The sequence below is a fragment of the Mastomys coucha genome, unplaced genomic scaffold (assembly GCF_008632895.1).
Source record: "Mastomys coucha isolate ucsf_1 unplaced genomic scaffold, UCSF_Mcou_1 pScaffold21, whole genome shotgun sequence".
NCBI classification, from domain to species: Eukaryota; Metazoa; Chordata; class Mammalia; order Rodentia; family Muridae; genus Mastomys; species Mastomys coucha.
Genome location: NW_022196904.1, coordinates 23,390,764 through 23,403,361, shown reverse-complemented (window position 1 = coordinate 23,403,361; position 12,598 = coordinate 23,390,764). Strand labels below are relative to the sequence as shown.

General features: G+C 41.0%; 1 protein-coding gene across 1 annotated transcript in view; it reads right to left on the bottom strand.

Moving 5' to 3' along the window:
• Positions 1 to 622: 622 nt before the first annotated feature.
• The window catches only part of LOC116100330, a 108,470-nt gene continuing 96,494 nt past the window's right edge, over positions 623 to 12,598 (bottom strand). Inside the window, exons 11-13 of the mRNA XM_031384145.1 lie at positions 12,408 to 12,534; positions 12,097 to 12,192; positions 623 to 2,768 (exon numbers count right to left, since the gene is read on the bottom strand). Of these exons, the coding sequence (XP_031240005.1) occupies positions 1,201 to 2,768; positions 12,097 to 12,192; positions 12,408 to 12,534 (1,791 nt within the window). The 3' untranslated portion in view covers positions 623 to 1,200. The remainder of the gene's footprint in view (positions 2,769 to 12,096; positions 12,193 to 12,407; positions 12,535 to 12,598) is intronic.

The window sequence follows — 12,598 nt, the reverse complement described above, 5'->3', positions numbered from 1 at the left end:
CCTCTGCCTTCCAGTTAAATAATATGCATTCTTTCTCTTCTGTATATTCTTAAGGATCTCATGTAGCCCAGGCTGGCCTCAAGCTTTACTATGAAGTCAAAGCTGACCTTGAACTCCTTCTCAGCCTCCTGCTTCTATCTCCCAGGCACTAGGATTGTATGCACACACCACCAACCATTACCCAATGGTTTCAAGGTTTGAGTTTTTCACAATTTAGTGTCCAAATCCTTGGGAATAGTGTTTATTATGCTGTAGTACTGTTTATACTTTTATTTTCTCTAAGAGCTGAATATTCCAGAAACAAATGACTAGATGATTGTTCTGTGCCAACTCACAATATCATATGTGACAGGCAGCAAATTCATGTCCCACAGTTCTGATCTGGGAACTTTATAACTTGTTTATCCACACCGGGCGGTGGTGGCGCACGCCTATAGTCCCAGCACTTGGGAGGTGAGGCAGGTGGATTTCGGAATCCAAGGCCAGCCTGGTCTACAGAGTGAGTTCCAGAATAGCCAGGGCTACATAGAGAAACTCTGTCTCGGAGAAAAAAAAAAAAACACAAACAAAAAACAAAAAACAAACAAACAAAAAACAAAAAACAAACTTGTTTATCCACCTAAGCATGCTCCTGTGGCATATATTTTTAAGTGGCTATCAATTTGCCTTACAGGCAGTTCTAAGTACTAACTGGATACTTAGAATATACTTAGGTATAATTTTTTGTCTTGCTCTAAGAGAGGGTCTCCCTACGTAGCTCAGGCTGACCTCAAACTATACATCCTTCTGCCTGAACTCCAGACTTGTAGGGATTACAATAAGTATGTTTGTACTATACTTTTTCTAAAGTTATTTTGGCAATCCTTAGACTTTATTTGTACTTACTGAGACACAGTCTCACTATGTAGACCAAGCTGGCCTAAATCTTGTGGCAGTCCTATAGGCAAGCATCCACATGCCTAGTTTTTACTTGTAGTTCATGTGAATTTTAGAATAATTTTATAAATACTACAGAAAAATGATATGAGATTATTTGAAACTGTATTGTCTACAGACTTTCAGAACTAAAAAATTTACGATGGTACATTTATCTATATACACATTTCCTTGCAGTGCCAACCTTTCCAGAGATCTTGGTTTGGTACCTCCATTTGATATTTCAAGTAAATCAGGCATAGATAAATTAGAGGCACTCCTCACTTAGCATGTGGAGCGTTTCTCACCAGTATGGCCTCTTTTATGTATAGAGAGAGATGCTCTTTGAGAAAATGCCTTCCCGCACTCATTGCATTCAAAGGGCTTCTCACCAGTGTGACTTCTCATGTGTATAATTAGTAATGAGCACTGAGAGAAGGCTTTCTCACATTTGCTGCATTCATAAGGTTTCTCCCCTGTGTGACTTCTCACGTGAAGAGTAAGTGATGAGACTCGAGGGAAGGCTTTCCCACACTCGTTACATTTAAATGGTCTCTCTCCAGTATGGATTTTTTCATGTTCAAGGAGATTTTGTCTCTGACTAAAGGCTTTTCCACACTGATTGCAATGATAAGGTTTCTCTCCAGTATGAATTTTCTCATGCTCAGAAAGATTTGATTTCTGGCTAAAGGCTTTCGCACATACTGTACACACATAGGGTTTCTCACCAGTATGAGTTCGCTGATGTCTGATGAGGTTTGACAACTGAATAAAAGCTTTCCCACACTCAGTACATTCATAAGGTTTCTCTCCAGTATGTATTTTCTGATGGGTAATAAGATTTTCTTTCCGGCTGAAGGCTTTCCCACACTCATTACACTCATAGGGTTTCTCAGCAGTATGATTTCGCATGTGTACCGTAAGGGAAGAACTCTGTGAGAAGGCTTTTCCACACTCACTGCATACATAAGGTTTCTCACCTGAATGGCTTCTCATATGTATGATAAATACAGAGCACTGAGAGAAAGCTTTTCCACATTTATTACATTTATAGGGCTTTTCCCCTGTGTGGCTTCTCATATGCAGAGTGACAGATGATATTCTAGAGAAAGCTCTACCACATTCATTACACGCGTAAGGCTTCTCCCCAGTGTGAATTTTCTCATGCTCAATAAGATTCTGCTTCTGGCTGAAGGCTTTCCCACATTCCTTACATTTATAGGGTTTCTCTCCAGTGTGGACCCTCTCATGTTCAACGAGATTGGATTTCTGACTAAAAGCTTTCCAACAATCCTTACACGAGTAAGGTTTCTCCCCAGTATGGATTCTTTGATGTCTAATGAGGTTAGACATTTGAACAAAAGCTTTCCCACATTCGGCACACACATATGGCTTTTCCCCAGTATGGATTTTCTGATGTGTAATGAGATTTTCCTTCCTGCTAAAGGACTTACCACACTCTTTGCAGCCATAAGGTTTTTCTACAGCATGACTTTTCTCATGTCTGAGGAGGTCACATTTATGAACAAAGTCTTGTCCACACTGATTACATACAAAGTGCGCTTCGGCACAGGTTGAACAATGGTCAAATGGCGCTCCACACTCATCACATTCAAAATTCTTGTCTCTTACACAGACTCTCTTATAACTAAGTATGTCTAAATTTTGTTCCAAACTCTTATTAAGTGAATCACAATCATAGAAGCTTTGTCTTGAAGTAACAATATCTGAGCTTAGAGGAAAGATCTTTGCAACCCGTGTATGGTCAGTGACATTTCTCCTGGAGGTAGGTGTGCCTTTCCTCACCAGGGCTTCCTGGTGTTTCTCCATCTGTTCATCAACTTCCCAAACTTCTAAAATGGAGGACCAAAAATAATTACTTGTGAAATTCTCTATCACTATACTATTAACAATTTAGAAATTAAATTTTCAAGTTGGTTTAAGTCAGCCAATAAGAAACTAAAATGCAAATGCTCTCATTCTTAAAGACTGAGACGTTAACTCCTACAGGTGACATTATAGAAGAAAAGCCCAAAGCAAACCAAAACCCGGCACCTGTAGGTCTAAGTAGCACTGATGAGATTAAAGACAAACAAACAAAGAAACAAAAAAAGAACCAGCACCCTTGATTATAAGGAAGAAATCAGCAAAATGAATGGAATTAAAATGAGGGGTGAATGCATAAAGGACTAGGGTAAGGGGTCAGGTATCAACGAGATAAAGTTCGTATTTGTGGTTAAACATGGCGGGCAAGACTAAGTATGTATGTTTATTTCTCCTTCTTTCTAAAAGGAATGAAGGGCCGAGCCTTAGAGGCATACGAAATAGAGAGGAATATATAAAAGACAGGATTTCAACAAGAGTGCACAAGATGAACTGCAGGCAGAACTGTTAGCTGGAAAGCACGTGTAAGAGGCTAAGTCACAAGTGTCAGGAAGGTGAAATGACAAGACACCAGGAATCAGGAGAGCCAAGAACTCAAAGGCAGCAGGCGGGAGCTCCTTCAGACCCTGCTTTCCTACAGCACTGAATGCTTGGCTAGTGCAGTAAGACAAGATGAAGGAAATAGAAAATTTACAGTTTGGAAAGGGGGGAAAGTCATATTAATGCTGTTTGTTCACAGAGAGTATGCTTGTCTATGCAGAAAAAACAAACAAACAAGCAAAAAACAAAACAACTAAGACCTGTTGGTAGCAATCATTATTACAAGATGGCAGGACACAAGGTTAACATGCAAAAATGAACTGCTTATCAGGAGTGAACAAGCAGAATTTGAAATGAACACATCACTATTTTTATTAGTACTCCTCAAAACAAAATTAACATAAATCTAATAACATATGTATAAAACCTGCAATGGGAAAAAAAACCTCTTGACTTCTAAAATTGAAAAATAAATGGATATTGTATGCTGATGGACAGGAAGACCCAAACTCAGCACATTAGTTCTTAATTTGATTGATAGGTTCAATGCACTCTCAGCTTGTACTTTACTATGTGTAGAGAGACAAACTGATTCTGAAGTTCCCATGGAGATGAAATACCCAGAATAGAGAACACAGTATTAAAAGAAAAATGGTGGGGGCTGAGACCACATGACCTCAAGACTGTGGTTAAGCCCTAAAAATCAAATAGAATGGGGGGCAGTCGAAGAGACCACCATAATAAAGAACACAGAAACAGATGCAAATGACTTCAGACAGTTGGTCTTTGACAAAGGGGCAAGGGTAATACAACAGGGCAGAGACAGCCTTCTCAACAATGTGCTGCAACAACTGGACATCTAGACACGGGTGAGCCTTACACTCGTCACAAAGCTAACAAACCACAGCGCCAAGTATAGAGCGCAACGCTGTGTGTGAACAGGATAAGGCCAGGGCCCTGGCGGTGGGATGGAGAGGGGCAATAAGGGCAAGTGCCTGCTAAATGAAAAAGAGCGGGCTGAGCATCACTGAAACACTAAATCTCTGCTTCACAAAAGACTCAAGCCAGAATATAAGCTCAGACAGAACTTACAAAAGACACATGAGAAGGGATTATCATAAACGATATATACAAAGAACACAGAAAACTTGACATTAGAAACAAAACCAAGCCAGGCAGTGGTGGTGCACTCCTTTAATCCTAGCACTTAGGGAGGCAGAGGCAGGCACATCTCTGTGAGTTCGAGGCCAGCCTGGTCTACAAAGCTAACTCCAGGGAAGTCAGAGCTATACAGAAAAACCCAGTCTGGAAAAAAAAAAAAAAACCAAAGCAAAGCGACCCACCCCCAAATCCCGAACAAACAAAAACTTGGAGGTTGAAGCAAGGAGACTGGAACATCAAGAATCTCCAGAGTTACAGAGAGATCATGGCATCCCCAACAAAAACAACTGCCCTACCTGCCACAAAGCATCTCAGTAAAACAATGTAGTTACATCATTAGGGAATGCGCTGCAAATTACAACATGGGAGAGAGACCACTAAGCAGCTATCTGAGTAACCAAAGTCTTAAACATGGATACTTCCAGAGGCTGACAAGGACCCGCAACGGTGCTAACGCTGCTGCTGGGAATGGAAGAGGGCACATCTACTTTAAAGACAATCTGGAAGTTTCTTGCAAAAGTTGACTCCCCCCCCCCCACTTTCCCTCCCTCTCCCTCTCCCTCTCTCTCTGTATGAGTACACTGTAGCTGTCTTCAGACACACCAGAAGAGGGCATCATCCCACTACAGATGATTGTGAGCCACCATGTGGTTGCTGGGAATTGAACTCAGGACCTCTAAAATAGCAGTCGGTGCTCTTAACATCTCTCTAGCCCCTAGATAGATTCTTAAACAAACTTTTCCTACATTATTTGTTTACTTGTGTATTTATTTGAGGGAGGGGCACCGGTGTAGCATGTGTAGAGATCAGAGGACAACTTGCAGGAGTCAATTCTCTACTTCCACAGTATGGATCCCAGGGCTTGGGCTCAGGTTGTCAGGCTTGATGAGCCATTTCACTAGCCAAAAAAATTAAATGATACTTTCAAATGATGATTCAGTAAACATACTCTTTGATATTTGCCCCAGTGAATTAAAAAAAGCTAAGCTTACCATATATTTTTTCCTTTATTTTATTTTTTAAGAAGAAGGATAAAACTGGTAACTAAAAACAAGAAATTAAAAAATCTGATTAGGGAGCAATTAGATACCATGAACTAGGCAGACAATACAGATTTGTTTAAATATTGTAACATCTCTTAAGCACAAGAAGTTTTTCCATCTAAACACAACTGCATAAGGATTCGCATGTGACTTAAGGAACTGCCATCTGCATGTATGAGCATTAGACTCAGAACTAAATGAGAAAATGTGCGTGTTTCTTAGGAGATTAAAACAGTGGCAGCAAGTACTCATAGTTGGAAAGCAGTTCTTTAGTTCAACAACTACTTTCTTGATCGTTTTTCGAGAAAGAACTTCCAACAGCTCAATTCTCTCTCTTTTTTTTTTTTTTTTTTTTTTTTTTTTTTTTTTTTGATTTTTCGAGACAGGGTTTCTCTGTGTAGCCCTGGCTGTCCTGGAACTCACTCTGTAGACCAGGCTGGCCTCGAACTCAGAAATCCACCTGCCTCTGCCTCCCAAGCGCTGGGATTAAAGGCGTGTGCCACCACCGCCCGGCCAACAGCTCAATTCTTTGTGACTAACTTCTAGAAACTTCAAAGGCAAAGTCTCTTTAGTCCTCCAAATTCTGTGAGTCATTTGCTATCCTCACATAAATCCTTGACATAGCAGCTAGTCGCTTTCCTGTAACTGGACCTTGACTATACCACCACTTACTAATCTCTATAAGAAAATGGCTGGGGCTGGGCGTGGTGGTGCACGCCTTTAGTCCCAGCACTTGGAAGGCAGAGGCAGGCAGATTTCTGAGTTCGAGGCCAGCCTGGTCTACAGAGTGAGCTCCAGGACAGCCAAGGCTACACAGAGAAACTCTGTCTCGAAAAACCAAAAAAAAAAAAAAAAAAAAAAAAAAGGAAAAGAAAAATGGCTGGGTCTCTACAACCCAGCTGGGGAAAGTTTATGTCTGGAGAAAATGAACCAAAGAGGCTCTAGACTTGGAAGCAAGCAGATGCAGAAGGACTCAGGTTAACAAGAAAGTAGGAGTGATTTGAATGTTTATGTATTGAATACTAAGACCTCCAATCCTTTTCATTAGTGTCCTGGAGGGTGTTTGGCATGTGCCTCCAGGTACGATGACAAGGAAACTTAAAAAAAAAAAACCAAACCTATAAGTGGGGGTATCTGGGACACTCAACCAACCTTTTGGGTTCCAATTTAACCAGCATAGTCTACTACTCAAAACAAGCATGAAAATCTGTATTACCATATATATATATATATATATATATGAACTTACATATATATGTACACACACACACATATATTCATATTCCCTAAAGAAGGGAAAGATAAAGAGAGAATGCCATGTGTTGGAGAAAACTAAAAATGCATATTAAAACACAAAGAAATCAAGCTAAGAAGATAGCTCAGATGGTAAAGTGCTAGTCTTGCAAGCAAGAGGACCTGAGTTCAATCCCTAACACCCCAACGAGCACACGGAAACAGGGGATCCGTTTAGCTCAAGGGTCAAACCAGTTTAAGTTTCACCCAATTGGTGATGTCCAGGCCAACGTGAGGCTCGGTCGGTTTTAAAGGAAGTAGGTGGCATTTCTGAGTATATTTGTCCTCTGTCCTCCACACACAGAGAAATAAAAAGAGGGCAACAGTACCATGAGAGCAAGAGACACAAGCCACACGTTCTTTCGCCTCCATGAACTATCACAGATCCTGGTAAATCTGCCCATTTTATACACCAAAAGCCCATTAGTTCTCATAAAGCAATAATTATGAAAGCATTTGAAGATTAGGTTGTCCAAACTAATTGCAATCCAAAACTTAGTAAGTATGAAGAAAATGCCAACTATCTAGTTATAATTTATTTTTATACATGCTCAATGAATAAGCCATATTTCTAATAAAAGTATAAAGTGACCCAGAGTCAAGTCCCCTTTATTCCCTCCCATTCTGGACAGCAGGTTTTCACACCTGTGAGTGCCATCAACTTTAATTCTGCTACTTTAAACCTGCTCAGTTAAAAGCTCTGCTTACAAGGGACTTTTGTAACTTTGCTGCCACTACATACAAGTCAAACATACACGACGAATAAAAGAACCTTTCAAAGTACAGCCGACCAACTCAGAAATCAATCAGGAAAACAAGACACAGGTTTCTTCTTGGTAGGTTAACAGTTTAAGTACTGGATACCAAAGTATGAAAACGTTTTCAGACTCCAATTGCTCTGGTGGATGAAGAGGGCCAAGACAGGGACACTTACTGGGGACTGAGCTCAACAGTAATAATAGCTCAGAGCTCTCAGATGAAAGGAAAAGACAAAGAGTTCTATAGTTCTGGAGGTATTAAAGGTAATATTCCCACACTAGAGCTAAGCATCAAATTAACGAAATGAACACAGATGCATCAGGTAGGCACACAAACGCAAAGTGTCCATTTGCAACTTACACTTGTTCAGGGGAGATGTCCTATGACCTGAATCTGAAGGAATGAGGGTCCTGAACTCTGAGGTGTCATGGGAGGACCAGAGATGAGAACATAAAGACACACAGGTGGAGTAAGGAGGACTGTGTAAGCTATGGACCATGCTAGCACGTATACTACACAGCAGGGCATCTTATACACTGTTTGCAGCGGAAACAGGACAAAGTCAGCAGACAGCTGTCACACAATGCGATGAAGTCAGCAGGAAGCTTATCATGAAATGTTGTACAAAGGAGCACCGGCTACCTTGAGTGTGCACAGATCAAGCATCAGTGGCCTTGGACTGATAACCACAGCCCTTCCAGGGGAAGAGTCTCTGTTTCCAGGAACCGAAACCTTGATTCCCTTGAGACCCAGGGCCCCACCCCTGCCCTTGTCAAGCCTACCCATGGGCAAGGACACAGATATTAAAGTTCCCTTTGTCCTTCCAACAGAGCCTCTGAAGAACTTTTCAATTGGCCTGGTCCCTAACAGTCTAGGGAAAGTTGAGAAAAGGAGTCCTACAAAAAGCATTTTATAAAACAAGAATAAACAAACAGTGAGTTAAGACCTAAAGAAAAATCCAAATGTGGAGAAGAGGAAAGAAGAAAGCTATTTCCAAGAAGGGTGCTTCATGGGATCAATAGAGCCAAGGTCTCCCTGATTCAATATGATGGTATATCAAACATGTCTCCCGCTACAAATAGAAAGAACAGTATAGAAAATACATACTCAATGAAACTTTAACTCCAGAATACAAGCAAAGAACAGAAAGTGGGTTGGTTAAGGTGGAAAAGAAGTCCAGAGGTCAAGACTTATTTCTTCTCTCAGATAAGATATCTAGGAAGCAGAGTTCTGCAGAACATAGACACGTATTTTCCAACTCTGAGGTCCAGGTGTCCCGACACAGCAGAAGACACCCAGCTGACTTCACATGGTCTTAACAAATGGCAAGGAGGAACCGCTGAGCAGGCAGATGCAAACAAACCTCACTCTGGAAAATCACGCTGCTGGCACAGGCGGGTGGGAGGACCTGAAGCTAGAAGATTCATCAAGGTGACAGGCCCTTCAGCTTGGGACAACCCAACTTTGAACCTGATGACACGGTCAGTGTGAGGCACAATGATTTCCTATTAGCTCAGAATATTTTTTTCTCTTTGTAGTGGGTCCAGGAAAAAATACCCCAACAATGAGACGCCTGAGACAAACAATGAGAATCAGAAAAGCACGCTATCAAGTCTGTATAATGACAGTATAAAAGCAAAACTCCAAAAGAATCTTTGTGCTGATGGAGGTGTTTGATGGTAGAGCACTTGCTTAGAATGCACAAGCTGGGGAGGGTGTGTGTGATTCCTAACACTGGAAACAAAACAAACAAAGGTACAAAAGGAAGGAAAAGAATCCACAAGTCTAAGGAAATACCGATCATAGCAGGGAGCGTTTCTAAAGCTTTAAAGAAAATGCAACAAAACAACTCCCCACATGTGAATCCTGACTACTTGTATGGACAAGCAGACCAAGTGAGTTATGAGGAGAAACGACCAGGTTTCTTTCCCAATAATATTTAAAAGTGGAAAATAACACAGAACTGATTAAAGCTCATAAGACACTACCCACAATAAAACTTTGGGAAAGAAAATAAGGCTTAAGAATTTGATACATGGGCTGGTGAGATGGCTCAGTGGTTAAGAGCATCTACTGCTCTTCCAAAGGTCGTTGAGTTGAAATCCCAGCAACCACATGGTGGCTCAAAACCACCCATAATGAAATCTGATGCCCTCTTCTGGTGTATCTGAACACAGCTACAGTGTACTCATTTATAATAATAATAATAATAAATAAATCTTTAAAAAAAAAAAAAGAATTTGATACAGCCGAGCAGTGGTGGCACATGCCTTTAATCCCAGCAATTGGGAGGCTGAGGCACACAGATTTCTGAGACCAGCCTGGTCTACAAAGTGAGTTCTAGGACAGCCAGGGCTACACAGAGAAACCCTGTCTCGAAAAACCACAAAAAAAGAGATACTGTCAATCTTATCAAATATAATAATTTAGAAGGTATATTTTTTTAAAAGATTTATTTATTATATGTAAGTACACTGTAGCTATGTCTAGACATACCAGAAGAGGGCGTCAGATCTCATTATGGATGGTTGTGAGCCACCCATGTGATTTCTGGGATTTGAACTCAGGACCTCCAACTCAGTGCTCTTACCTGTTGAGCCATCTCTCCAAGCCCCCAGAAAGGTATATTCTTTATATTTTTAATTTTTTTTATGTATACTAGAATGTATATATATGTGTGTGTGTGTATGTGTGTGTGTGTGTGTGTGTGTGTGTGTGTACTGTGTGCTTTTGGCACCCAAGAAACTAGCAGAGGGTTTCAGAATCCCTGGAATTGGATTTACAGTGTTGTGAGCTGCCTACTGTGGTGCTGGGAACCAAACCCAGGTCCTCTCTGCAAGAAGGCAAACGCTGTTAACTGCTGAGCCATTTTCCCAGGACTCAAAGGTATTTTTTTACATACAAAATAAATTATGGGTTGGGGATGTGGCTTAGTTGGTAGAGTGCTTGCCCAGCATGCACAAAGCCCTGGGTTTGCTCTCCAGCATCATACAAACCCAACACTTGAGAGGTAGAGGCAGAGGGATCAGAAGTTCAAGAGATTTCAAGGACAGCATGCTCTCTCTAGAGACCCAACCTTAAAAGAAACCAAAAACCCATCCAAACACACAAACAAAACCCCACTAAATTCTACATTCCATGTACTTAGACTTTGTTTTGTACATTATTACACGCCCATGCCTCACACAGTATTTTATTTTTACTGCTATTACTATAAGTGGACATTCTTTCTTTTATGTCCCTCTGAGTTGTGAGGTATTAGTTTTTATGTGTTACATTCCTAGTACCTCACTGGATTTTCATATAACTTGACACATCTTCTCAATTGGTTGTAGCATTTTCCAGGGAGACAATCCCAACATCTGTAAATTCAAATGGTTTTATAGTTTCCTTTTCAATTCTGTCAAAAAATGTTTTTAAATTTTCATTTCATATTATTTACTTCCTAAGGAGGCCAGAGAAGGCATCAGATCCCCTGAAAGTAGAGGTACAGACAGCTGTAAGCTGCCATGAAGGTGCTGGGAACCAAACTTAGGTCCTTCAGCCAGTGCTCTTAACTGGTAGGTCATGTCTCCAGCCCCCTTTCAATTCTTAAAGAACTTGTTTTTCTTTCTTGTCTAATACTCAGGTAAACTTAAACAACATACAAAATGTAAAAATGAGAACTTAGAAAGCTGCATTTCTCAAAATAGAAAGACAACAAACACACAAACAAACAAACAAAGAGGGAACTTGGCCAACTCATACATTCAGTATAATCCTAAGAAAAATTCAGCATGGTTCTTCCAAATAAAACAGTTAAATCTAAAATACATACTGCAAAATAAACAGGAGAGCTCTGGAAACAAGGGGGAGGAGGGACAAAGTGTGGAGGCTGAAGAGCACTTTAAAATGTACGTTTGGATGGTCTGCATTTTTAACCTAGTAGGCACATGAAGAAGATGTGGGTAAGTAGGAAGGAGAGACCACAGCATTCTAAGGCAGGAACGTAACCTTCACAACCATGGGACTGGCGAGGCCTGTGAAGTGCAATGCAAAGTGCCACTTATCATAAAACACAAGGTGAAGCGTTTCAGAGTGCAGTGAAGCCAAGAACTAGAGGAATCCTAAGTATGAACTAAGGCCGGCTTAAAATGCCACAGTCCACAGAACGCTGACTGTATAAGAATATGAACTGTGAGCAGGAGAGGGGTGAGGTGAAAGGATCACAGAGAGGCACAAGAACCACAAGGTGAGCTGTAGACACACTGGACGTTGAGCATCCTGAAATCACAGGGTTCTGCCCTTCTAAAGTTTGAAAAAAAAAAAAATCACAACTCCAATAGGGCAGAGTCATTCCTAGAATAGAAATGTCACACAATCTGACAAGTGGCATGTCACACACACATCTGTCATTTAGAAGACTAGGACCTTTACCACAGTCTTAGAAAGTGAGGAACGGAGCCCTTAATGAACTCTGTCATGTGGCTCTCTCATTAAGAGCCACTTCTCACTTATTCACCTGGAGATCGTCTCCAAAACATCTCTTCCTCCAGTACCCATGGCTCCTCTTCTTGTTCCAACTTGAAGATCACATCTGGTTTGGTGACTTGACAACCTGGTTCAGGAAACAGGAGAGACCTTGCATGTTAATGCTGGCAACAATCGTCAGATCTGTGGCTGAGTCCTGGGGTCCTGAGGACTTGGGAAAGACAATCAAGGAACTTGCACAGTGACACAAGTAATTAGTATCCAGCCTCAGGGTGGAGCATACATAATCATGAGGGAAAGCCAGGTGCATCCAGCAAACTAGAACTGGAAAGCTCTCCTTACCTACAGTTACTAGGTTGCTGTAGGTCTCCAGCATCACATCTCGGTACAAATCCCTCTGAGCAGGCTTCATTTGCTGCCATTCCTCCTGTGTGAGGTCCACAGCCACATCCTTGAATGTCACTTTTTCCTATAAAAAAAAAAAATCCCAATTAATCTGAAGTCATCAAAATTAGGGTCTGTGATCAAAATAA